We start from the raw sequence: 27,997 nt of genomic DNA on the forward strand, positions 1-27,997 counted from the left end.
TCTTCTCTCGAAATCTGTATTGCACTTTTGTCAAAATGACAATAACAGCATTGGGCTAGTGATCATGGCATAAGTTCATCATAATGCATATGCAAGGGGGGTAGGTGGAGCTTCTGTTATGGTAGTATAATACTTTTATTATTTGTCCCCCTTATCCACACTGTGGATACCTCTGAACAACAGCACAAATATGTCAAAATAGATGTAACAGGCAGGTCCCTCCTCTACATGTGTGATAAGAGCATGAGCAAACAAAAGGATGAGGGGATTGTACCAAAATATTATATTTGCTATCTTTCCTCTTTGAACCCTGCCCCCTTCACAGGTACGTCTGAAGAGACTGGCCTGGGCAGGAAACAATGGAAACAGTAACTGTCAACATAAGCACACAATTCCTTATTATTGTTTATTATTATTTCTTGTGTAACCATTGCATCAATTTATGAGCAGACAAAAAGTTCTGGTCCCACTTTTCTAGAAATGTATCTTCTTTGGATGGAAGAACAATACTTTATAACACAGTACTTTGAAGTTTAATCCAGAAAATACATGGCAAGATACGGCAACTGGTACTTAGAATCCAAATGCTACAATATGGACATGTTTTGCAGCTCACCTTCTGATTATGAATTCACTATATTGCCTTTAAAAAAATACCTTATTTATTTTTTAAAAATTTCTGTCAAGTACATATTGGTCAAAAAGGCAGTATTTTTTTAAAAAAAACAAAACAAAACTTAAAAACAATGATTTCACTATTTTGACAACAGAACCAGATTTATCCTTCCACTAAAATCCAGAAATAATTAGAAAATAAAGACATTTGTTTTCCTGTTTTTCCAATGTCATTTAGCAATCATACTGATTTTTTCAACCCAGATATAGAAGGCACAGGCATTCAGAGAAAATATAAGGACTGGATTTCTAAAATAGGCTAATTTTTAGGAGACAACCCCTCCCCCAGAATGAGACTTTCTGCCCTTTCCTTCTTTCCAGTAACTCTCAGGAGGGCCACTTGAACAACAAAAAGACCCTCTGGGACATGTGGAGAACATCAGGAAGTTCAAAGAAAGGTGTCTTCCTATGTTAAGTAAGCATCTTTTGAGCTTCAAATCATAGCCTAACATCTTTTCAAAGGCAACTGTACTTATTGTATTTGGAAGGACTTGATACTCACTTATTAAAAAACTTGCTATGCTTTACTATTCACAAACATCTATTTCCCCATTAAACAATTTTCATCTGGCCCTCATTATCTTGACCTTTTAGATTGCATATTCTCCTTCAGTCCTAATTAGCTATACATGTACACATTTCTGGAAACACAAGTGTCTATTTGAAAGCTACAGGAAAATTCACTTTACAACATAGTTGGGTTACAGCAGTTATATTTTGCATTCTTTTTTGGCAGGAATGAAAAATGTGCCATATTTTAGTTACTTTTTAAATCAAGGTCAAAACAAAGGGTCTTTCTAGTATTCTAAAAAGTAAAACAAAACAAAAATGAGAATAGAATTTTGAACTTTTCTGTTCCTTTACTATATCCAGACTTTACCAGAACATCTAACTTCTAACAAGTCAGTCTTTCCTGCATGATTCCCTCCATATATGTTGGGCCTTCACTTCCATTTTCCTCAGCCAGAATGTCTATATTGATTGAAGATTATGGGAATTGTAGTCTAACAAGAGGAAGCTACTGGAGAAAACTGTTCTACATTTTATCAAATGTTTTGTTTCTTAACTGAATGTTTTTAGTGAGCCCATTTTCTCTGCCTTTTCAATCCAAGTATATTGGAATTCTAAATAATATGTAGTGCAGATACCCTCCAATAAGCCAGAAGTTGAATCCTTAGTTGATCCTTTCCAAGTACCTTGCTTTAATCTTTTTTCCCTTCAGAGGCATTTCTAACACATTCTCTTCTTTGTGCAATTAAAGAAACACAGTGCAAATAAAATCATTACTCCAGTCACTAAGATTAGAGATGATCATCAAGGTCTATTTGGAGAGATAAAGGCTGTTCAGGAGAATGTTATAGAATTAGCTGCTCGTGATTCCAGTTCAGTATTTCTTTGTTGATGGTATTGAGAGAATAAAAAAGTGCATCCCTTTTAGCCCATTATTCTGTAGAGAACAGATGCCTTCTCATTCTCCCCTCCCCCTATTATTCGAGGCCCATTACACTGTTTTACTTTTTTACTACAGCTACTGCCCTTCTATCAACATATTTTTTTCTCTCCAAACACACATCCATACCCTGTTGCACCATTTTACAGGCAATGATAAGAATGTAAATGCTCCTTTACATCATCAAAGAAACAAGGAATATGTAAAAATAAATAGCCTCCCAACCCTGTCAGGGTGAAGACAAAGACTGCTCCTTTAGTTCTTTATCTATCTGAATGGGAAGTGCAAATTGTTTGGAGAATGCCAGAATCTCGGCTGTATAACATGTTTGCCACGATTAGCAAACATGTGTCAGTGGTCCTTATTGGCAATGAGTCCATCAACTTAGTTTCATGCTGATAGTCACAGCCCGTTTGTAGACTTCAGTAACATTATCACAGTCTGCCAGAGAGAAACAACTGTCTGCAAGGGGTTTTTGGCACTGAGTCACTGTCCAGCGTCGGAGTCGGCGGCCTTTGGTTTCCCCATCTCCCTCCTCCAGCTGCAAGAGGTCATCTGCAGAGACAGAGCCACGCATGGAGACCCCTCCACTTCCTGGCATTCGATCAGGCAAATCAAGCTGGTCAAAGGATTCTGTGGAAAGGATGCTATCTTCACTCACAGCGCTGGATGGGCAAATGCGAGAGGCTAGGGACAGCTTGGGCAAGATCACCTCAGGGAATGTTGGGAGGACTTTGTCAGGCACATCGTCTGACTCGGTGCTGCTGGAGGAATACTTGCCATTATGTTTCAAAATACCTTTCCGTCTGGCCTGATTGCCACTGGAGTTCTGAGAGGAGGAGGGAGTGCCCACAAAGACACTGGAATTGAGGTCTATGTTTTCAGAGTCTAAAACATCTACAAATTCACTACGCTCTGAAGATGAGTAATAGCCAGACTCTCTCTTCGGTGTCTTTTTCAGAATTCCTTTCTTGGGCACTGGAGGGACAGCTACAACATCCTCTGTATTGCAGGCCAAGGATCTGGAAGACAGGACACAAGCTAGCTCAACTGCAGGTCTAGTATTGTCTTCTTTCTGCATATCAAGAGGAGCTACCACAGTTGAAGGACCCTGGGACTTCTCACAAGAGTTTCTCTTTTTCAATATGCCTTTAGGTCTCTTTAGGATTGATTTGGATTGGTTCTCTGGTGCTAAGCCTGTTTCTTGCACAGCATGAGACACGTCATTCTCCTTTTTGGACTTTTTGAGTGAACGCTGCTTTTCCAACGTGACACCAGGGATATGTTGTTTAAAGAAGCAGCGCATCTTGGAGCCATTTTCAAACAAAGGCCTGGAGGAGCGGCGAAGCCAATCTGCAACAGTAGCCAATGGAGATTCATCCTCTCGCAAGGACTCCTGTTCCCCAACTGGTACTTTGTAACCCCAGTTGATCCACCAATGGCTGGCTATGTCCTCAACGGTAGCTCGGCGTTCTGGATTCACCATTAGCATCCATCGGATCAAGCCACAGGCATCTGCAAACCAAAGAAATCATATGAGTTGTACATGCTTCATTTTGCAGAACTTTCTAATTTTAGTACAAGAGGAAAAGGTCTTATTTCAGTTAATGACCTGGATCTGATATCCATCAGTTACTCTAAAGCTGCAAATATAAGAATATATTTTTATAGACCTCACATTCACAGAAAGGGGTAATTCAGGACATCAAGCCTAGCCTTCTGCTCAGTGCAAGAATTCAAATTAAAGCCTCCCAAACATGGCTGTCCAGTCCATGCCTCCCTTAAAACTGTTTTACTGTTAACCTACTATGCAAAATTTTTCTTAGAAGAAATGACAAATTAGAAATTGCTCTGAGCTAAAGCAGAGCTGATGATTATGATGGAATGATATATTTTCAAAGGAAGCTTGCTAAAGCTTTGAAGAATTTTGTTAGAAGGAACAATAAAATGGAAACAAATCAAGTTCTAGAATATAATTTGAAGAGGCTAAAATCAAGATTATTAAAAGTAAAAGGAAGGAATATAATGTTGGTTTGTTTGATCAAGATTAAAATTGATATGTTATCTCTGGTAACCTTTAATCAACTTTTGCTGATCACAACTGAATGGTGAGGTTTTAAGGATTTGTTTCTAGATAAGATAGGATATAGGAAGAAGAGATCATTTGTTGTAGTTTAAGAAAAGGTGATAATCAGTTTGCACAATCGGCAATTATAAGTAAAATAAGAATGCACAGATTTTTGTCTTGGAACTCTCTCCTTATTCATCAAATTAAAACTTAGATATTAAAGCCTTCGTAAAGAGAAAATCACTCTGAATATTATACAAGCCTATATGTAGAATTACAATTCAGAAATATCTGTTTTTTAGATATGAGATTTTTTTACCCTGATGCCTATTCCTACTACTTAATTTGCCATAACATTACCAGTTCTATGGAAGGAATTATAATTGATTTCCAGTGGAAAGCATAAAACATCCTGGCAGCTATCTTTTATAAAACCGACTTGATATATTTTGTGAGATTACATGGTTTGCTAATGTTTAGCAAAGAAATAAATGATTGGCAAGTAATTTCAACCTTTACATTTTTTCCCCCAACGTACATAAAATCAGCTTCCAGGACTCTTGGGTTTTACAGTGTGGGCATCAAATATGAAAAATTGTCTGACCTGATTATTGCATTTACAATATTTTTTAGAAAATGAGTTAGCTATTTTAACAATCAGTACTACACCATCAATATAATATCTTGTACTAATTTTCACTAAATGGAATATTCTTGGTGAACTTAGTATTTATTTGCCCCTGTGATCCCCACAGCAGCATGTCAATTATTCTATTTAAATTCAGTCATACAGTATTTCATCAGCAGTTTGTAAATAAGTCCCAACAAATGTTCTGAATTTTGTGTTTTTCAAATTCAGTCAAGTCTTTGAGTATTCTAATTTGTTTTTGTAATTCCTCTAGGATGATATTTATGCAAAGCATCTGAAGAGCTACCCCTTCCACATAAGCAATCCAGCCATAAAATGGCAAAAACTAATCTGTAATCCAAGTTAAGCAGCTGGCTGGATAATACAGTTTGAAAGGTGGTACTGCCAATCTACCTCATTTTTTTATTACACTTAATCCTTGGCCTTTTTGAATCATAAAGTTTTCTCTGCCAACTATTTTAATATCTTGTTTTCAGTTCTTCCTAGAATTATATGAAATAGAAATGTAAGACTTGGAAAAATATTCAATTTTATTACTGCAATAAAAACAGTACTCAAAGTGGTGAGTGATTAATAAAAATAGAGTGGAAATATTCCCTAGGGAGAATACCCCTCATCCAGTTTCCACTTACCTGAAAGTTTGGTGGGCTCTTTATAATCTCCTCTTGTAATCTGTTTTACCAGTGTCTTATAATCATGGCTATCAAATGGCATTGTGCCATGGATCAAAATATAGAGAAGAACACCAAGAGACCAGCTGTCAACCTGCAGATATAAAAGCCAACTGTTAACTTGCAATCTGTCTACCCAAGGAATAAAACTCTTCCTTGATCTTTATGTTGGCAACAGCTATAAGCATCAGGAAGTGCAAATAAGAATGTCTTGGCCTAATCACTGTCAATAAAACAACAATGTCATTCTCTCAGAGTGTACGTTGGCTGTAAACTGCACAGTAGTTTCTGGCCATCAGTTTGCTCTTAAAACATCCGAGGCTTAATAAACACAATATGCACAACCAGGTGCATAATCTAGCAACAATTAAGTATTCAATAGGAAAAGCCAGGAATTTTTGCTATGTGTTTTGCGGTCGGACTATTATTAATAGTCCAAATGCTTCTCTAGTACTGGAAAAAAATGTATTTTATCAGTTCTCTTACCTCAGGTCCTTTGTAAGGCCTTCCGTTAACTATCTCAGGAGATGCATAGAGGGGACTGCCACAGAATGTTTGAAGAAGCCTATCTTGTTGGAAAACATTGGAAAGGCCAAAGTCTGCAATCTATGATAAAAAAGAATAATCTCAGATTAATGCTGTTTAATACTACCAGAAAACAAATAGCAAGGACTTCCTTTAGAACAAGTTTTATTTTTCAACCCCAAATCAATTGTACTTTTACAGAAAGTCTTTTAGTTTCCTGCATTGTTCACATAAACACAAGCTCTCTGGCCCTAGATTTAGAGTTGTCCAAATGCTAAATTCGGCAACAGAACAAGCACCTTGTACTTACAGTTTACCTAGTACAAGCACCTTGTACTTAGAGTTTACCTTGGTAAATATGTATGGTGGTCTTTTAGTCAGGCTTGAAAATATTTGTCACAAATGTCTAGCTACTCCTTTTCCCTTCAGATAAATAGCAAAGATAGGTGGATCACACTAGCTCTCCTTCCCTCGACAATGAGAAAGCAAGATGGATGGAGTATAAATTTGATAAATAAAATCATCTGCTTTTCATAATTGAATGGCAGCAAAAATAAAATAAGGTCACTTTAGTGTTTTCCCCCACTAAAAAAATGTTTTCAAAGGCTCCTTTCATTGTCCCACAAATGTTGCTTCCTTTTTCTTAAACAAATCACATCATTTTCTTTTTGTATTCTGTTTTGCCAAGAATATTTTAATTCTTCATTATCAATCTTCTTGTTTAGCAGAACAGAAGATAAGCTAAACTTTTTGGCAACTAGTTGTTTTTAACTGTCTTTTTCTTGTTAAAGGAGCCAGGTAACCCACACACAAGGGTTTAGATAACAGCATCTTTTAGTTTTTTGACGATATTAAAAAAGGCAGGACTCATATTTCCCTTCTGAAACTCTGAAATCTAATAGATGTCAGTGGATAAAGTGGCTGAAGCTTGAAGGCAGAGAATGTATCAACCTTGCTGAAAGTAGCCACTTCTAAAGCTGACTGCTTGTGAAACTTAGTCATGTTTTGAATTCCACAAAATAAGGGAACTTAAATGTTCAGTCTTGTTGCCTAACTAGCCTAATCTGCAATGATGTCATGCAAACTCTAAGATGATTTAAAACATTTTCACACTGGAAGCCTTAACATACCAACATTTCCACTAAAATTCATTCTGCCAATATAATTACCTGCATTTGTGGAGGGGGATGGGAAGGATGGAAATTCATCACATACTATCCAAACATTTCAAAATTGCTACTTCAAATTGCCCTTGATCGTGTTTTAAGTTCTCCAATAATTACCATAGGAAAGAAGTGCTCAAATGCTATTTCATGCCAATTCCAACTTACCTTGATGTTTCCATTTGTATCCAAAAGAATATTTTCTAATTTCAGATCTCTATGAACAATTCCATTCTGTTGGGAAAAAAACAGAAGCTTGTTTATTTTTTCCTGTTAAAAGAGGAAACAAAGACATGCTGGAAAGCTATCTCAGTTCATCCCATCTAGCTGTGTGTCATATATTAGTAATTTGCTTAAAGATTTATTTATTTATGAAGCAAAATATTAAACCAGATAGAGGTAGAGATGTAAGTGAAACATAGACACGTTGTATGCATGCTAAGTAAAGAAGGCAGAGTAATATGGAATTCCTGCAGTCTTAGTAGCACAACTCACACATGACAACTAAAGCACCAGAAGCCTCCTGCTAAGAACTATTTTGTACCACTAAATAAAGATGTTTGAATTCAAATCTATGGTTTTCTGTGCAAAAAATATGTGTTGAAGGTGTAATTGTGTGGAAGTAGTGGGAGTAGAACCTTCTGCACATTTGTTGCTAGATAATGCAGATGAAATCACAACAAAGGAAAACCCTCCCTCTATAATCCCTGTACGATGCTTTGGTGACATATTTCCTTTTGCTGCTGAGAATTCCCCTAATAGGGTGATATGGCAAAATGCAAATTTCCTAACTTGTACATTTTGTTGCAAAGAGCAAGTTGTTATCAGTTTCTAACTATATCCTAAGACAATGGAATTAGTTGCAAAGGAATGCAGTATGTTCCCACCGACTCTGCCCATCTACAGCCCTTAACATTCCTAAAGCCCCAGCATTATTTCCCGAGATAGAGAAAGGACTCTAAAACCTACATTTCTTCCCTCTCTTCCAAGAACAAAGCTTGCAAAATAAGACCAGTAAATGTCTAGAATTCCAGACTGACAAGCTGTATTTGTAGCAGGTTGTTCAAATTGTACCTTAGTCTGTTACATTAAGCTTTCCCCTTGACTTTCAAGTGCCATAAGCTTTGAATATAAAATGAATGGAAGCAGGTGCTTCCCAATATAACAAGTGACTTATTTTGGGCATGTAATTTGAAAGTAAAGGAATTAATGTGATTGTTGCAAGGTTACTCTTTCTAAGGAAGATTGCTCAGGCTCCATTATCCTGAAGAGAGCTCATTCTCAATGATGGAAAGGTTTGCTATCTGCTCTCTTTCTCTTTGTAAGTAAAGTAAAGGAAGAGTCAAGACTTACATTATCGGTTTGGAGAAGATGGATAGATTATATTCAGAATAAATATGGGATTAAAAAGTTTCATTTAGCTTATGAGTAAATTTTAGATTAGTACTGATAGTATAACTCATTTTAGATTTGGTATTATTATGGTTTAATTAATATTGACGTGTTTATATTATTCTTTTTGTTTTAATTTGCTTATATTTATCTTAAATGGGAGTTAAAGTATTTTAAGGATTTGGTTACTTATATAGTTGGGTAATGTTAATTAGAATTTGATTATTAATTTGTAACCTTGTACTCAGCTCTGGGAAGTGGGGGGAGGATTAGGGGTAGGTGGGTTTGGGGATATTGAATACTGTATAAAACTTTTCAATAAAAAAAAAGACTTACATTATCAAGTTTTAATCCACTATAATGTCATGCCAGTATGATTTTCCTGAGGGTAAACTTGAAATTCATACTACTCTAACTATCCTTATTGGGAAAGCCTACTGCTTTAAGTAGTGCCCAAAACCCAGCAGACCAAAATCACCCAACCTAATAATTTTGACTGTTAGATATGTGTTTCCTAATGTAGCATCTCACAGTTGCATCCCTAGGACCAGATGGGACATTTCAGCAATCACTACAATCAACTCAGTTTGTACATTTATTGTATGTAACAGGAATCTTAATACACAATTTATTTTCCACTTTGAGGTAAACATTCATCCTCTAATGTTTACATCCTCCATAATGGAATGAGAAAACTCATTCTATGAAAGCTAGGGATGAGAAAAAAGTTCAATTATGTTGTCCATATACATAAAACGATATTAATTAGTCCACAGAGATGTGTTCCATATTAAATTAATATAGCATTACAATGCTATAAGAGAAAACTGAAAAAAAAATCCTTATTGTACTTTTGATAGATTGCAGGAAACTCATGCATCCCCACTGTGATAATATTTAAACCAGGCAATTATATTTTGGCTTCCAACCATCTTAAATAACTAGATGTAAAACATGGATTTGAAAATATAAATTGAAATATTTAGAAATTTTTTTCCACTAACCTTATGACAATAATAGATTGCCGACACCACTTGCCTGAAGAAGTGCCGAGCTTCCTGCTCCGTCAATCTCTGGCGCTCACTAATGTAATCATAAAGATCTCCCTTGCTGGCATATTCCATCACAATGACAATCTTGCTACTGTTTTCAAATACTATACAAACAAAAACAGAGAAAAGGTTAGGAACAGTTGTAAAGAAGAATTCTAGATATTTAATGCCAAATTCTTCTAATAATAAAACTGGCACTTTAATTCCTGTTCTGACCTGCAAATTTGTATATTTGTGAAAATGTATGGCCAGATAGTTTAACCGTTTTAAATGGTGCAGTATGTACTGTAGCAGGTAAAATTTAAGTTTAATGAATTTCTCCTCTTAGGAAACATCATGAGTTGTAACTAAAACAAAATTTTAGTCACAGACCACACCACCTGCCAAAGATGTGCAGGGATCAGTACATGGATACAATCACTTTTCATCACTGAATATAATAATGGTTTAACTTTAGACCAGGATCAGGCTATTTCTTTTACCAATTCTTATGTTGCCTTTGTTGATTCTGAATTACAATACTAGCAATAATAGTTAAGAAGTTAAGATGCCCTGCCCAGTTTTCATGTCTGACAGTTGCAATGCATGTAAAAAATGAGTGAAGCTTTGATGGCAGAATCATGGCCACCCACCATGATTTTTTGATCACATCCTCAGACACCCCTGCAATAATCAGAATGATACTTTTGAAATGTTAACTTTTCTATTTCTTGTTTAACATACAACACTTCCAAGATCTTTCACCTAGTCATGCCTTCATGATATGGTACACAGTACCTATATAATGAACAATACAACGAACAAGGAAGCTACCCAGACTCAAAGTCTCAAAATCAAAAGAATCAACTGATGTTCAGAACATGTACAAGCTGTTTTGTACACACACCAAAAGAAGGAAAGAGAGAAAAGAAAGAAAGAAAAAACAAGGAGCAAATATAGAGAGTCCTGAAAAGTGCAATGGGAAATTTTCAGTGTTGCCGTGTTTTGCTTATCCAGCTGTACTTCAAGCAGAATCTCATGAGCCTTTTCCCTTGTGTTTAAATAGCAAAGAACAGCATTTATTTATGTGTAAAAACTGAAAATATGGCCAGCACTGCTTGAAGAGAAAATCTTGATATTTCTTTTCCTCCCCATACTATATAATTGGCCTCCTAATCAAAAGTGACCAAACCAGTTTAAACTCTTCCTGGGCATTGCCCTGAGATATTTTCTTACTTTATACTGCCACATTTTCAGCTTGTGCCAATATGCAACAGCTAAAAAAAAGAAAAGAAAAGAAAGAAAGTTCTTTGCCAAGTGTCTCTTTTAGAACTTTCCACCATCATAAATGCAAGAGACCATGGCAGTCTTATTAAGCCACAGATCAGATGAGTCAATCTTTAATGCTCTGCTTCAATAAATTATAATCTGCCTAGAAATTTTGGCAATTGGGCCTGTTCAAAGTAAAGCATGTATAAATAAATTATTCCACTAAAATATCTTGATTTAGCTACCTAATCATACTCTACAAATGCTGCATTAAGCAGCTTTGAACTATAGAGCTAGAAATAGCTACCCTGTCCTAAAAACAGCTACAATTTCTAGAATTCCATTTCCTCCCTTTCTGAATAGTGAAAGGCCTGAAAAACAAGTAGATAAATTTAAACTGAGTCTGCACACAAACAATTCTTACCTTCATGAACAGCAATGATGTGGGGATGATTGAGAGAAGACATGATTTCAATTTCCCTTCGGATGTGGAGAAGATCCTGCTCATCCTTGATTTTATCTTTCCGGATAGACTTGATAGCAACCTGGAAATGCAGTTTTCCCCAAATTAAGAGCGAACCAAACTTTCTGAATGTAAAACATATCAATACACTTGATTTTTTTAAAAAAAATATTAGATTTGTATCCCACCTTTAGTGTGTACAGCTCCAAGTAGTGCACACAGTAATGCTTTTCCCTTCTATTTTGCCCACTATAACAATTCTGTGAGGTGAGTTTGGCTGAGAAAAGAGCGTTGTCTTACCTGAACGCTTTTTCTCAGCAGGATGGTGTAGACTCCACTGATTGGGTAATTTAATCCCACCTGCTCAGACTAAGACAAAAAAACTCTGCCACGCCTCCTTCTGGGTGTGACTTCCCAGTTTTTGTCGAGGCGAAGCTACCAGACGCAAGGCTCCAAACAAAAAAGGAAGACACAGGCCTAGACTAACACTAACAGGGTGGGTGTGGAGTCTACACCATCCTGCTGAGAAAAAGCGTTCAGGTAAGACAACGCTCTTTTCTCCATCAGGATGGATGTAGACTCCACTGATTGGGACATACCAAAGCTGCTCATGTCCCTATAGGGAGGGAGTCTAGGCTTGTGACCCCTGAGAACCCACTATTTGCTGTAGGACTCTCCTACCGAAAGCAGCCTCAGCTGCTGCAAATTGATCTATCCTATAATGTTTTATGAATGAGGAAGGAGAGGACCATGTCGCAGCCCTGCAAATCTCCTCGAGTGATGCCTGGGTAGACCAAGCTGCTGAGACAGCAGCACTACGTGTAGAGTGAGCAGTAATATGTGAAGGTACCGGAAGGGACTGGGAAATATAAGCCCTGGAAATACACATCCTTATCCACCGCCCAATGGTGGAAGAAGAGACCTTCCGACCCATAGTTGAGGGTTGAAAGGACACGAATAATGCCTCGGACTTCCTGAAGGTCGAGGTTCGTTTAATGTAATGGCGCAGAGCCCTGCGCACATCCAACATATGCCACCGTCTCTCCAGATGATGGGAAGGGTTAGGACAGAAGTTAGGAAGGACTAGTTCCTGCGAGCGGTGAAACCCTGTATTGATCTTTGGAACAAATGCAGGATCCAACCTGAGGACCACTCTATCCTCATGGAACATGCACAAGTCCTCCCTGACCGACAGGGCCGCCAATTCTGAAATCCTCCTGGCCGACGTGATGGCCACTAGGAAGGCTACCTTCAATGTAAGGAAGTGAAGGGAGCAAACTTTCAGAGGTTCAAATGGAGAGGACGTTAAAGCCTGTAACACCTTAGAGAGGTCCCAGGATGGATAACGATGAACCGTGGGGGGCCCTACATTGGCCGCACCCTTGAGAAAGGCACTGACTGCTGGGTGTTGGGACAGGGAAACCTGGTTGTCACAGGTGAGAACTGTCGACAAGGCTGCTATCTGCCTACGTATGGTGCTGGTTGACAGACCTCTAGTTAACCCCTCAAGTAAGTAATCTAATATGTCTGGGATGGAGACAGCAAGCGGTGAAAGCCGCTTTTTGGTACACCAAGAGCAAAAACTTCTCCAAGTGGCGTCATAGATTCTGTTCGTTGAGGGACGCCTCGAGGCCTGGATGATGGAAATAACCCCAGAGGAGAAAGACTGTTTGGTCAGACTCTCCCGCTCAAGTGCCAAGCAGCTAATTGGAGCCACTGTGGATCCGGATGTTGGAGTTCCCCTGGCTGAGAGCTACTCGGTCCGGGGGAATCTTCCATGGAGGTGAAATTGACAGGTCCACCAGGTCGGCAAACCACGGGCGTCTTGGCCAAAATGGAGCCACTAAGATTAGCTCTGCCTGTTCCTGGATGAGCTTGCGAATGGTCGCTTGTATTAGTGGAAGAGGAGGGAATGCATAAAGTACGCCCTCCGGCCATCTGCTCCGGAGGGCGTCCGTTCCCTCCGCCCCCCTCGCCGGAAACCTGGTAAAAAATCTGGGGAGCTGTGCATTGATCGGAGAGGCAAAGAGATCTAGAATGGGCTGTCTGAACCTGCGTGATATTTCCTGGAATAGGATTGAGTCTAGCTTCCACTCTGAGTGATCCACTGTGACCCTGCTCAGGGAGTCTGCCTGTTGATTCGCCTCCCCCGATATGTGCTCTGCCCTGATGGACCTCAGGTTGGACTCTGCCCACAGCCCTATGGCCTGTGCTTCCTGCATGAGTGCCCAAGAGTGGGTGCCCCCTTGTTTGTTTACGTGAGCTTTGGCCGCAATGTTGTCTGTCAGGATTAATACGTGTTTCCCTGATACCAGGGGGGAGAATCTTTGGAGAGCCAGGTGGATGGCCCTGAGCTCCAGCCAATTTATATTGTGAGCCAGGTCTGAACTGGACCACTGACCCTGGGCTAAGTGGTTCAGAATATGACCGCCCCAACTGAACAGACTGGCGTCTGTGGTGAGGGTGATCCTGGTGGGTTCCTTGAACAGAGTGCCCTTGGACAAGGCGGACGAGGTCCACCATAGGAGGGAGGACAGAGTGTGATGGGGAACCCTGACCTTCCTGTTGGAGGCGCTGATGTTGCGTTTCTGAAAAGGAAGAAGGAACCACTGGAGGTTCCTGGAGTGCAGTCTGGCCCAAGGAACGATGCCCAGGCAAGAGACCATCTTCCCCAGGAGTTGGGATAATTGTACCAGGGGTACTCTTTTTTCCCCTCGGATCTGCAGTGTCAGCTTCCGGATGCTGACTTGTCGCTCCTGGGAGAGATATACCTTGCATAGGCTGGAATCTATCAGAGCTCCTAGATGGAGCAGACGTCTTGTGGGTGTGATGTGACTCTTTTTGAAATTCACGGAGAACCCGTGATCCTGAAGTGTTTGAATAGTGATTGCCAGGTCCGACTGCCCTGATTGGAAAGATTTGGACTGTATCAGTATGTCGTCCAGGTAGCACTGTACCCGTACGGGTATCATCCTTAGATGAGCCGCCAGCACGGCCAAGATTTTTGTGAAGACCCTCGGGGCCGAGGATAGGCCGAAGGGAAGAGCCCGGTACTGGTAGTGTTTGTGTGCGTAACAGAACCGCAGGAACCTGCGGTGTTCCTGGATGATCGGAATGTGTAAGTAAGCCTCTGTCAGGTCGATGGAGGAAAGGAAATCCCCCTTCCTGATACTTGCCAAGATGGACTTTAGGGTCTGCATCTTGAACCTCCTGTAAATGAGGAAGAAATTTAGACCCTTTAGGTCCAGTATCGCCCTCCAACCGCCTGAGGCTTTGGGAACTACAAACAGGATGGAGTAGAACCCTTCCCCGATCTGTTCCTGAGGAACCCTTTCTATGGCTCTGATCTCTAATAAATGAGCGATGGCTGTTGTGATTAGTTGTGTTTTTGATGTATTGTTTGAAACCGGGCACTGTATAAAACGATCTGGGGGAGAAGATCGAAACTCTAGGGAGAGACCCTGTCTTATGGTCTCTCTGACCCAGGCGTCTGTGGTTGTGTTTTCCCAAACGTCGTAAAACAGTGCCAGTCGACCCCCAATGGGGTAGTCCTCCTTGGCGTCACTTGGACCGCCTGTAAGGACGACTGCCTGATCCCCTGAAGGGACGCTTGGTCTGGAACTGACCCCTGGCTGCACTACTCTGGCGGTCCTGTTGCCGATCCTGTCTGAAAGAATAGGATCGCGAGCCTCTGGGCCAATCCCAGGACTGCCCTGCCCGAAAGGGCTGTCTCCAATCCCAGGAACCGCTGGGACGGAATGATGGCCTACGGAAGTCCTGTTGGGGCCGTCTATCTGGTTTTTTAGAGGGATGGGCCAGCGCCTTGCGCTTGTCCTTGCCCTCAATGATATGAGGCTCTAGGACCGGACCAAAAAGGTGGGTGCCACTGTACCTAGATGTTGCTAAGCGCCACTTTGCCTTTAAATCCGTGCGCCATTGCTTCAACCAGAGCAGCCTACGTGATGCCACTGAGGCTGCAATGGATCTGGCTGAACATCTAGCCGAGTGTAAGGATGCATCCGCAATGTATTCGGATGCTGCCACTATTTTCCCTATTGTTTGGTGCGCTCTGACCTGATCCGGCGGAATGAGCGTCTGGAGTTCCTGCAACCACATAATTGCCGAGCGTGCAAAGAAGGAGGATGAGGTTGCCGCCCTTATGGCCCAAGCCGAAGATTGGTGAGCTCTACGAAAAGAGAACTCGAACTTTTTGTCCTCTGCCTTCAAGAATTCAGCCATGTCCCCCGGGACGGCGGTATTGGAGAACAGAGAGGTCAGCGGAGCGTCTACAGATGGGACTTCTAGAAGAGAAGCGAAAGAAGAAGATACATTGTAAAGTTTCTTGTCTAAACTGCTCTGTGAAGGAGTGGTAGCAAGGGATGCCCACTGCTTTTCCACCGTAGACCTGAAGACTAGTGGGCATGGAATCTGCGGTTCCTCCTTGACCTTTTCCGCAAACAGAGGGTTGGCTTCCCGGTTGGATGAGGAAGAAGGAGTCTCCTCCTGGGCTGAGGTAAGTTTTACCGTGTCAATAGCCCTTACGAGGAGTGACCGAAAAATGGCCGGATCGAAAAGCCCGGAAGAGGTCACCTGTTCAGGAGCTGGATCCTCCTCCTCAGACAAGGGAGTGTCTGCAACTCCCAGTTCCACTGATCCCTCCTCCCCTAATTGTGAGGATGTCTCCGAAACAGCAGAGCTAGGTCTAGTATCACGCTCCACCAGAGGTGGGGGAATAGATGCGGGAGGAGTAGGATGGGACTGCACCTGGCTACTCTCAGTTGATGACATAAACTGCCTGAATGCTTGGTGCATGAAGGCCTGGAATTGAGCCTGGGACCACATTTCCCCTTGGTCCCTGGAACTGACCCCAACCTCCGTTGAGGCACACCTGGTCTCAGGTGGTTGGTGTGCTGATGAAGGAGAGGAGCGAGGAGGACCTACCTGCTCGGTTTCCCCCCGAGGAGACCAAGGTCTTGGGGCATCCTGAGATGATTCAAATTGAGGTTCTGTCAAAGGAGTATCCAGTGGGGCGGGGGAAACCGTTTCAGTCCCACTGGATCTGAGCCTTTGTGCCTTGGAGAATTCTCTCTCCAATGCTAAGTGTCTCCTTGTGGCCTCTCGCCCGGCTGATTTGGAAGTATCTTTGGAAGACAGATGTTTGGTTTTAGCTTTTTTCTTCCCCCCCCATGTCCAATTCTTCAGATCTGCGCTTTGCTTGAGCGGGGGGGACACTAGATTGAGAAGCCTGGGGCGAGGAGCTGTCTGCCATTGCTGTCTAGGTATTCCTGGACAGTAGTACCTAGAAATGGGGGGAGGAACCCAACACGCAGATCACAGTCAGAGATGGAAAACCGATCCTCGCTCTGAACAGAAGGCAATGGCAAGAACAGCCAGACAGTGTTCTAATGCTGCCTGTACAGGCCTTGTGACAAAAGGTCACGGGCTAAACTGAGAAACAGGTGGACAATAAAGGAATCTCTTCGCTCTTCTCTTCTAGGCCTTAGGACCAGTTAATAACACCTTGGTCTGCTCAAATGCAGCCAAGGCTCACACCTGAAGTAGCCCCCTCAAGTTTGACCACAACTCCTGTGGATACAAAAATATCTTCCCCCCTGAACAGGTCTGCTCACAGACCAAGTGACACAGGCAACAACTATGCGTCTGCAATAATGCAGGAATAACTGCCAATGATTATGCAAAAATTTCAATTAGGCCTCCAAAATGGCGTCCGCCACGTGGGACCTCTAGAAGCAGCCGCGCTAGACCATGCGGTCAAAATGGCGGCCGCCAGGCCTTAAGGCCTGGAGAAGCAAAACCCTGTTGTATTTTAAACAGGAGAATCAATTACACAGCAGGGGAATACAAGGCTGATTTGGGATTCCTCCCCCAGTCCCCAAGCACTTGCGATTAGTAGCGCAGCCCCTGCTGCGATCCAGATAAAGCTGCAGTCAGGAATTCTCCCTCAAGGCCTCGAGGCAAGTAAATCACTCAGGAGGTCTCCGAGTTGAAAAGCCGACCTCCGCTACCCAGCTGAATTGGCGGAATCGCAAAGAGGCTACAGATCGTCAGAACGGGAGCTCCCTAAAGAACGAAGCCTGCAGCCTCCTTTTCAAAGCCCAAAGGGCTGCAGGGGAGGGAGGATAGAGTCCCTATCCCCCCCAACGCAATCCTCTTAATTTGGAAGTGAAGCCAAATTAATCTAATTGTTAATCAATTTGAATTTAAAGTATCCAATTTTAATTTGAATAGCCTAAAAGAAAAAAGGAAAGAATCAAACTTAGCTAGGAGCCTTCTGAAAAGCGTCTTGCTGAGCACGAGACTAAGACAAAAACTGGGAAGTCACACCCAGAAGGAGGCGTGGCAGAGTTTTTTTGTCTTAGTCTGAGCAGGTGGGATTAAATTACCCAATCAGTGGAGTCTACATCCATCCTGATGGAGAAAGAGTGATTGGCCCAAATTTACTTAGCAGGCTTTCATGCCCAAAGGAGTAGAGTAGAGTAGAGTAGAGTAGAGTAGAGTAGAGTAGAGTAGAATCTGGAAGGGACCTTGGAGGTCTTCTAGTCCAGCCCCTTGCTCAAGCAGGAGAACCCATACCATCTCAGAGAAGTGACTGTTTAGTCTCTTCTTAAAAATCTCCAGTGATGGAGTGCCCATGATTTCTGGAGATAGGTTGTTCCACTGGTCAATTGTCCTCACTATCAGGAAGTTTCTCCTTAATTCCAGGTTGCTTCTCTCTATGATCAGTTTCCAACCATTGTTTCTTGTCCTTCCCTCTAGTGCTTTGAAGAATAACGTGACCCCCTCTTCTTTGTGGCAGCCCCTCAAATACTGGAATACTGCTATGGTATCATGTCTCCCCTATTTCTTCTTTTATTTAGACTATCCAAACCTAGAACTCATGGTCTCTCAGTTTCTAGTCAAGCATCTTAACCATTATCCAAAACTGTTTCTTACTTTGCTTTTATTTTGAGACCTAACATTAAGTAAAAGAACAAGGGAGCAAATATATATATATATGATGTCAGTACATTGTCAGAATAACTAACATCCCCCATCTGGAAGCATACATTTTGAGAATTCTATGATGTTATTATTTTTTATTTTATTTATTTATGTGATTTATCCCTGCCTCAATCTGAAGGTTTTCTAGGTCATTTTTATTGAATTGGTTCAGTGCTTAGAAATGTGTATAGTGTTAAATTCCTGCTTTTCTTAACCCCTTTTAAAAACGTATCTGCTAACCACAAAGATGTCAGCACACTGGCACTTGAAACATTTTGGTTAAAGATCCTCTTAGAAAAAGGACTTTTCATTTTTAAATTAAACATCTTTTGTTTCTCTTTAAACAAAGTATCTGTTTGATTCTTTTCAAAGCAGCAACTTTGCAAAAGCTTAATACAGAGCAAGAATTGGTGTTTTGGTAGAGTTCTTGTAATAAAACAGCTAGTGAATGGAACTGAGCAAAGCACATGGCTCTAAATGTTTTATTTGCTGCAAATGAAAACATTGTTATTCTCAGCCATCCATATGGCTGAAAATAAGTCACTTGGTCAGATTAAAAAAAAAAGAGTTTGGTACTGAAATAAAGCCATAAAGTTCCAGGTAATATTTTCTCTTCTGGACAAATATTTTTTAAAAAGTAATGAACACAGAAATTCTTCCAACATAGCCAGCTAGTCAAAATTCTGCAAATCTGAAACAGCAGAAGCAAACTTTATAAAAGACTGCTTAGATTGCTTTATTATGAAAATTCTTTTCCAAGTAAAAGAAGGAGAGGAGAGGGAAAGTGAGCACGCTAAAGAATATATATAGTTAATCCTCTTTCAAAGAGATTGTGAAGACAATGCATGTCTTGGGTTGAATTTTCAACAGAATCCGGCACAACCTCCATATCCTCCCTCAGACAAGAATGCGGAACAGCATTAATCCTGTAAAAGGATCCTGGAAGACACATAATACTAAGTATCCTGGCAACAAGGAAAGGGAGGCCTAGTCTTGCATCTCAAAGGCAGAAATGTTAGAGCTCTCCTATCCAGCCACAATGAACTCAAATTCGTTCTTTGCTATAAAGAGAGAGAAAGAGAAAGAGGGCAGAGAGCATTCAACTCTTCCCAAAGATGGTGTATTTAAGGCATATCCTGCAGTTGGGAGTCCAAAATCATTTGGACTCCCAACTAGTGGTAGAATGGAAGAGATGGTTAATCTGCTAAGCTGAAACTTAACTTGGAATTCTAAAAAGCAAATTCATTTCCTCTTCTTGCTAAAGAATAAATAGTTTTATCAGTCACCTGAGATTCAGTTTACTCAGATATAATTTATTTTTGTTTCAATATAAGCAAAACAGAACTATATGACTTTGCCCTGGTACTAATATGAATATTATTCTTCATGTGAAGTTATTTTCAGAAAATGCTAAGTAGTGAGGAGATATATTCATCTAATACTTACACATTAATGTTGGCCACTTTTCCACTGGGAGAAAAAAAATCTTTCGATTCCTTCTTTGGAAGAAAAGCTAATTAGATAATCGGAATACTGGTCTGATTTAGGAATAAAATGTTACTCTGATACAGAATTTAATCCTAACTGAAAACTGTTGCTGATTATGTTATATATAAATTTATGCTACATGCAAAATTCAGCTTCTGTTACAGAAAGTATGATGTCTTCATTTGATCTATAACTTTCAGTATTTATCTAATGTATTACTTACTGTTTTATAGCTTTTTTAGTGATTTGAATTGCCTTAACAGAGTATGTTCATTTGAAAATTCAATAAGAATAATGATTGGTATCCTATTTCCCAATATGTTTTATATCTTTCTTATATCCTTTTCATGTATATTCTTTCAATTATTTTTAAACTAAAAAAGAGGTTGGCCATTCGCCACACATGCATCATCACACCGGGATTGCGGCCACAGCCTTGAACTGTCTGATCCCTCATTGTATCATCACCATTTCCTTCCTGTTTAGGATGTGCTGTTGCTTTTTAAAGGAAAGGATATATCTCAAAAATATAAACCAGTTATATGAACTCAAGAGATATATTTATCTTTCATGAATAATCTCTTGCAACAAAACGTTCAAAGAGGTTAGTAGCAGGCCTGCCTGTGCAAGGAATAAACTTCCTTCCCCCCCCCCCCTGCAAATTGAGGACCACACCTAGCGTGAGTGGTAAGTAAGGATCCATACTTTCAAGAACTGAGATGAACTCTCCCCAATATCTGAAATGTAATTAAGGAATATAAATTCTAGAGCATGATTATTTCCTACTTCATAATTTATTTTCTTTCTTGCAAAAAAAAATATATAACACTGTACACTCTGTGAAAGAGATGGGCAGTTCCAAATGTGATAGACAGACAGACAGACAGACAATCTGCCAACAAAACATTTGAAAGAACTCTGGGTGCTTTGAAAGAAAAAAAAAATTATGCTGGCAACTCCCAAAAGATAATAAAAAAAGAGAAAAAAAACTGGAGAAAAAGCTTTCTACCTACAGATTTTGTTTCATTCACAATTTGTCAATCTTTCCCAATCTCATGTCTTCTAGATTAAATGTTCTATTTAATTAACATGTCTTATTTAAAAATGTTTTAAAAACTATAGGAGTCAATTTATTTCCCAGGGGAATGGGGCAGAGACACACACAAATGAAAAACTAGTGCAAGAGAAGTCTGGAAATAGCATCCTGCAAAGGTTTTGATTCACAACACCAATAAGCACATGGGCAATGAACTGCATCACTGTAGCATCTCCAGTGTCAGAGATTCTGAGAATGTGGTCCAAAATATTTGTAGATCAGCAACTCTTCTCTCTGTGGTTTATATCGTGCAGAACTACAATATAAGTCATTAAATGGCCTTTGTCCTAGGTTCACGGGTTCAATCTTCAGTTCTTCCCACTTCATTGCCTCATCATTTGGATAAGTTTCTGGAATGTGCGTCACTAGTGGGCAAAGCCTTTCTTAGTAAACAAGTAGCTGCCTTCTCTAACCTTTAAAAGTCCTCATCCCATCCTAAACCCCAACTGCACTCCTAACTGATCCAGAGGCATGTGTCTGAAATGTTTCTTCAAAGCTAGGCAGAATCGCCCTTGAAATTTAGAAAGAATGCCTAAAGTGGTTAGAGCTGCTAATGCTGAAGCACCACCATACCTTCATTCTCAGTGCATTTTCCAAGATTCATCCCTCACAATCTGTTCAGAAAAGAGACACATCTATGAAAACTGCCCAGAAAAAAGGACAAATACACTTGAGTTATGCTCTGTGTCTTATTAGGACAATCTTAAAAGCTACAAGCTGCAAAGCCAGTTGTTCATATTTATTGGCTATTCTGATATCTTCAACATGCATTGGGATACAGCTTTCATCAACCTGAGCCAACACAGCTCTAAGGCTGTACTGGTTGCACATTGTGAGAGCTGTAATCTGACATATAAGAGACAATAGTTTAACAAACTGGTTTTTACTTTTCCTATTACAAATTACATATATATATATATATATGTCTTTGGTTGTTCGGGTTTTCTCCCGCGTAAAATTGGAAGTGTCTTGGCGACGTTTCGACGAATGGGACTTCGTCGAAACGTCGCCAAGACACTTCCAATTTTACGCAGGAGAAAACCCGAACAACCAAAGACCTACATACAAATACCCGCGAAAATCTCAGAATATATATATATATATATATATATATATATATATATATATATATATATATATATATATATATATATATATATATATTCCCATGGAGTTTTACTGTTACATACAATATGCTGTTAAGATTCAAATTGTATGCTTTGTATCTATCTCGTTTCCCTGCCTGACATGGTATTTAACTATGCAGTCCTAATCATATGGCTCCTTTTTAACTCTAAATTAAACATATGTTCCTAGAAAAACTCACATACAATAACAAGGATAAAAGCATTGTATTATGTTTGATGATATATATGCAAGAATAATCAATATTAGATACCTTTACTGGTTTTCAATGAATCTACTCTATCTGAATCTAGATGGAGGGTGTGATTACGCACCGCTAGAACATTAGAAAGTGGCCTTAGGACAATCAGCACCATATTCTACATAAAGACTAGCTGGAATATAAAATCATTTTGTAGAATACCACTGCAAATTATGATTGCAGGTGGACAGTCTTTATCACCAGTCAGCTTTTTTTTTACTGTTACAATTTGGTCTCAGCGCTCATTTCAAATCTGACTTTAATTATGCTTTTATTGAGAAAGAGATCTTCAAAAGATAATAAAGGTTTGCCAGGTGTGTTAGAATGATTTCCAATTTCTATACATTGCCATATCCCTAAGAAATCATGGTTTATATCTGATTGTCAAAATCCCCTGTATTTGCTACTATCTTGGGTTTGGGGGGTGGAAGGGAGTGGATTATTTTTTTTTTAAGGAAAATCATCCTCTTTCTTTCTTGCATAGCTCGACCCCTTGATTGTAAGTACTATATTCTGTTAGTAAAACTATAGAAATCCAGACCTACAGTTTGATCTGGCAGAGAGCCAAGGACTAAAAGCTACTCTCCCTAGCTTATAAATACAAAATAATAAACTGAAATAGAAGACAATAAGCTTCACCATAGATGCACTCTGCAGTTTCATATGCCAGTTTCAAACAGAAAAAAAGAAGGCACTCAAATTTCTTTACATAGTATTTCAGGGTCATTACAGCAGTTAATAGCTTTAAAAAAGCAATGGAAAGTAAGAACATTTTTTTAAAAATGAATGTATAAAAGTTGGTTAAATGTTCAAGCTATACCACATTCTATGTTGATTTCAAGTCTTTACTTCTACTCTGCTTTGGTAAGTATAAAATTCATTGTGTTTGATAAGATACATCACTGCGCAAACTTTTTGGGATTTATTTAAAGTCTAACTAGATCTAAACATAGTAAAGGAAAGTAATTCGACAAGACCATTCACCAAGATTAAATTAACTGAACCAGGATAGAGAATTCTGGGAATTATAGTTCCAATACTTCCAAAAGCCTTCAAGTATTATTTATCTGATTAGATTTCAGGACTGCCCATCTCCACACCAACTTTGGAGTGGCTCACAATATAAAAAATAAATAAAAATAAAATAAAATATGAAGATGTAACAAATACATCTAATAAGGAGTTCATCTACCCTACCCCAAGGTCTGAGAAAACAAGCAGGTGTTCAAGGTTTCTGGAATGTCATCATGGTAGGAACCATCTGGATTTTGTGGGGACAAGCTTTCAAGTGCTGTGTCAAAGAATCTACTTTCTGGGTCTTGAAAGATGACACTATTTAATCAAGGAAACCTAGAGAATGCCCACTCTAATGGCTCTTACCAGCCAGGCAGACACCATTGGAGATGGTGAGCCCTTCACATAACATCAGTTCTCCTATGCTATGCAGAGCTTTACAGGTGATAACCAGCACCTTGAATCACACTCAAAAACATACTGGCAACCAGTGTAGCTCATGAAGCAAAGGTGTCATGCGAGCATGCCTAGACAGACCCCCACTGCTTGCGCTATTGTATTCTTGACCAGTTGATGCTTCCAAGTGGTCTTCAAGGGCAGTCCCTTGTGGAACATGTTGCAACAGTTGAATCCTAAAATGACAATAATATGAGTGTTTGAAGAGCTGCCTAATTGAGGAGGGGCACAACTGACTCATCAGATGAAGTGGTGCAAAGGCCCTCCTAGCCATAGTTGCCACTTGTAGGTTGAGGAAAGTTGATCCATACAATAAATAACAAGAAGCATCCTCTAAACAGAGGTGTCAGTTATCATATACACCTTGTTCAACTGAAAGCAGAAGTAACAGTGATATTCAAGCTATGGCTTAAATTAAGATAGGAAATGCATGATTAGGATTAGCAGCACTTATACTGTGCTGCAATATGACTATTTATCAAGATGCTAGCTTTGGAATGAAAGGATAAAGATTCAGTCAAGTCAAGCTAAGCTTCTGGGGATTACTGAGAACTTCCATCTAGTTTTCTTGGCAACAACCCAGAATTGATTTGTCATTGCCTGCTTCAAGAATGTTTGACTTCTAAGTCTAGGTTAAAGCACTAGAATAGATCTCTAGTGTCTCCATTCAAGTGCTTACCAGATCCAAGTGCTTAGGTTTTTTTCCAAGATGACTTCAGAGAACACATATAATTCAAAACAGACCTTGTTTCTTTTAATGGGATTTATTCTTAAGTACCAAAGCTGGACTCTGGTCTGATCTAGATTTGTTTAAACTGACAGTGTTTCAAGTTTGCAAATTGTAATAAGAATGTCACACATTTTAGAAGTTTACATTTGGTTACAGCTTGTTTTTTTTTAAAGTAACATGAAAAGAAAGAAAAGGTGACCCATACTACGAGTACAATTTTATCAAACTGGTTGTTAAGAAAAACTAAAACTAAAACAGCACATTATCCATAAATATAATCAATGTTGTTTAGATCAAGAAACTGGAAACTTAGTGGATCTTAAAGACTTGAATGTGCAAGTAGCAATAGAATTCCTAGTGGTAGTAACAAAACAAGCAAGCTTCTGAACTTATGAATACTTTTCAGGAAAGGTTGATATTAATAAATGAAAAAGAAAGAGATAAAAGTAGCTTACTAGGATGAAATTGAGTATGCGGACTTAAGTTTGACTAACCTGGGCATGGTAAAAAAAAGGGGTCAAGTTGTATTACCTGCTATTTTTGTTGGTAAGCTTATAATATTTATTCTTTCAGGCTAGTATAAACATGTAATCTCTTCTTTCACAGAGAAACAAGATCTGTGACTTCAGTCAGCATGACTCGAACTGTTTATCTATTCCCCACATCAGCCCAGCTTACTAATGTTCCAAACCAATGGTGCTGCCACAGATAATTTATTTCCAAACTTTAGGCTTTTGCCAATCCTGCTTAAGCAATGTATCTTATGTAGGGGTTTATGGAGAGACAAACAATACCATTATGATAAGTTCCTTCAACAAACTACAGTATATTCTACTGAACGAAAGCCAAGACATAGGCTTTAGGGCAAATTTACACTGTGCTTACATAACCAGCCAATGCACATTCTTGTAGCAATGCTAATTTACACAGGAAAAACAAGGTTAAAAGGAAGATATCAGAGACCTTTGGATCTTGCTCTTCTGGATACTGTACATTCCCCACCCCTTAACTTCCAGCCAATAAAATTAGCTTTTAGTATTTCAAGAGAGGCAAACAGTACACAGGCAGGCAATTCATGCCAAATCAATGACATTAAAAAGTTGAAGAGTGTGGAGGACATAAAGGAGAAGCACAAGATGGCCATCTTTCCTCATTCTTTTAAAGGGGAAGCACCTACAGCTCTGCCAAAGCCCCCCCCCCCATAATCCCAGTCCACTAAGGCTACTGGCTCACAAACAGTTTCCCACTATCATCAAAAAGAAAAACCATGCAGGGAATTTTGTAGGAGAGCTCTAAACTTATCACCCTTGCTCTGATGTAATTGCCCTTAATCCTATCTCTTTTCCTCACTAGCTAGAATGATTTAAAGGAGGCATGAGAAGTCTTGCAAGACTGCATTTAATTTGCATGGACCTGTCTCACTGCATGTTAATTCACATTGCTAAAGTCTATTTTGATTCAACACACTATGCAATTTTTGTGCTATTTTTTGCACTACTGCATTAACTTAGAATCCAATTCCTTATCCAATAAGCTGGGTCACTTACATAACAAATGCTATAAAGTCCATTGTGGAGATCCAACTTAACAAAAGCTGTATTAATTAATGTGTGTGTCCCTGTGTGCATCTTTAAGTCAGTGTTGACTCCTAAGATTTTAAATGTACCCGAAATTAAGCTTTATCCCCTTCAATAGAAACAGGGAAACATTCACTTAAAGCTACCAGCAGAGACATATTTAACCCAACTGAAATATGTAGACCTCACTCATGGGTCAACAGGGATCTGCATTGATAATATCTGAAATGGAACTGCAGATTAATCTAATACATTGTTGTAAAAAAAGATTAAAAAATCAGGATTTTTTTCTTCTGCCGATAGGATGACAATTAGTGTGCAATATAATTAAAATAATTAAATTAACCATTATGCAATCCCACTTTTCTCTCGCCGGCTTTGCGTTGTTTTTTTTTTTTTTCTTGCTAGACAGCTAGCCTCCCCCTACCATCAGCAAACCCTGCAGGGTGTAGGTTCCTAATTACTTTCACTGTGCAGCAAAACGCCTCCCCTTTTCCAGCCAAAAGCACTCTGCAGTCACTAGCTTTGCCAGTCCAGCTACAGCAGCCAGTCAGCCCTGCGCTGTTTCCCAGGGAAGGGGGAAAAAAAGAACGGAAGGAGGAGAGATCAACCCTCATTACATCAGCTGCAAGGGATCATCAGCCACGGCTGCGAAACCACAACGTTCTGTAATGCTAAGGAAAGGCGCGCACTCGCGCGCGCGCGCGCGGCGGGGGGGGGGAATTGCCGTTACATGGCTAAACAAGCTGGAGGACAATAAAAAGAGAAAGCCAGCAGACTGAAGGTAGCGAGCTTTCCTTCACTTACAAGTACACACGCAGGCAAATGCGGGAAAATTCAAAAGAACGCTTCGCTCGGCAGATTTTCTTAAGGTTACCCGTACCAAAAATAACACAAAACCGTAAGAGGGAGACAAGGAAAGGATTCTGACTCGGGTCAGATGAGAGAGAGAAAAAAGTAAAAGTTGAAAAACATCCGATGTGCCTAGCTTTCTGATTGCTATATTGTTAGCGCGACTTTATGCATGTTTACTGAAAAAGCAAAGTTTCTTAGCCTTGCAAACAAGTCGAACAGCAGCAACCTTACACGCTGGTTCCTGGAATAAAAGGCTAAAACTCAGCAGACGCGAGCATGTATGCACAGATCACACTCGCAGTTTCAATCTCCGGCCGCTTACCCATAGGCGCACACGAATATACCGTAGTCCAATAAAACCAGTCGCCTTCTCTAACCTGGCGCATTAAAGCTATGCTTGGACCTCACGACCCACCATCCCCTGCCAACACGACCCCCGGACGGGGAAGCCGGGCCGATGACCCGGCCGAAAGGCAGCAGGTGAGAGAAAGTGGGAAGGAAACCATGTGTGCTCCCCTTACCAGCTTGCCGGATCGCTCCCTCGCCTTCTTCACTTTGCCGTAGGTGCCTTTGCCCAACGTCTCCAGGAATTCGTAGCGATGCCGCAGATTGTGCTTGTGGTAGTGCCGCTTTACCGCTTGCTTTTTCATCGGCGCTTTAGGGAACTGGAAAAGCCCATCTCTGAACGGGGAGACCACCGCCGGAGCATCGGAAGGCGGGACATGCTCCATGGCCACCTCCGCCTCCCCGCGGAGCCGAAACGCCAGTTCAACGATCGCCGGCCGACTAGAAACCTAGAGCCGGCCGGCCAACCCAGTGCCAATAAATGCTACAAACCTGCCCGCTTCTGACCCTCCCTCCTGCAGCTATTGGTTACGCAGCCCCACGTGGGTGCCCGTCTATTTCGCAAGGTGTCGCTGCGCGCCTGAGGGAGTGGGGGAGCCGCGGAGGTGGTAAGGCTGCTGGGGATAGTTTTGCAGAGGAGACAATGGGGCAAAATTAGGAAGGTGCATTCTTTTCTAGACACCTCTACGTG

At 40.3% G+C, this 27,997-nt stretch overlaps 1 protein-coding gene across 4 annotated transcripts; it reads right to left on the minus strand.

Annotated features, from left to right (window-relative positions):
• Positions 1 to 395: 395 nt before the first annotated feature.
• Positions 396 to 27,880, minus strand: NUAK2 (NUAK family kinase 2). Of its 4 annotated transcripts, none has more exons than XM_039320537.1 (7): positions 27,483 to 27,880; positions 11,318 to 11,438; positions 9,598 to 9,749; positions 7,370 to 7,435; positions 6,000 to 6,119; positions 5,475 to 5,607; positions 396 to 3,640 (listed from the first exon to the last, which is right to left on the minus strand). In XM_039320537.1, the coding sequence occupies exons 1-7, from the start codon at positions 27,690 to 27,692 to the stop codon at positions 2,505 to 2,507; spliced, it is 1,938 nt and encodes a 645-aa protein (XP_039176471.1). In that variant the 5' UTR covers positions 27,693 to 27,880; the 3' UTR covers positions 396 to 2,504. The 4 variants fall into 4 exon arrangements, with proteins under 4 accessions (XP_039176471.1, XP_039176481.1, XP_039176490.1 ...); XM_039320547.1 differs by lacking the exon at positions 27,483 to 27,880 and adding an exon at positions 26,571 to 26,833; XM_039320556.1 differs by lacking the exon at positions 27,483 to 27,880 and adding an exon at positions 15,431 to 15,485.
• Positions 27,881 to 27,997: the final 117 nt, after the last annotated feature.

The sequence above is a fragment of the Crotalus tigris genome, unplaced genomic scaffold, assembly GCF_016545835.1.
Source record: "Crotalus tigris isolate CLP2741 ecotype Arizona unplaced genomic scaffold, ASM1654583v1 scf7180000017605.3043972, whole genome shotgun sequence".
NCBI classification, from domain to species: domain Eukaryota; kingdom Metazoa; phylum Chordata; class Lepidosauria; order Squamata; family Viperidae; genus Crotalus; species Crotalus tigris.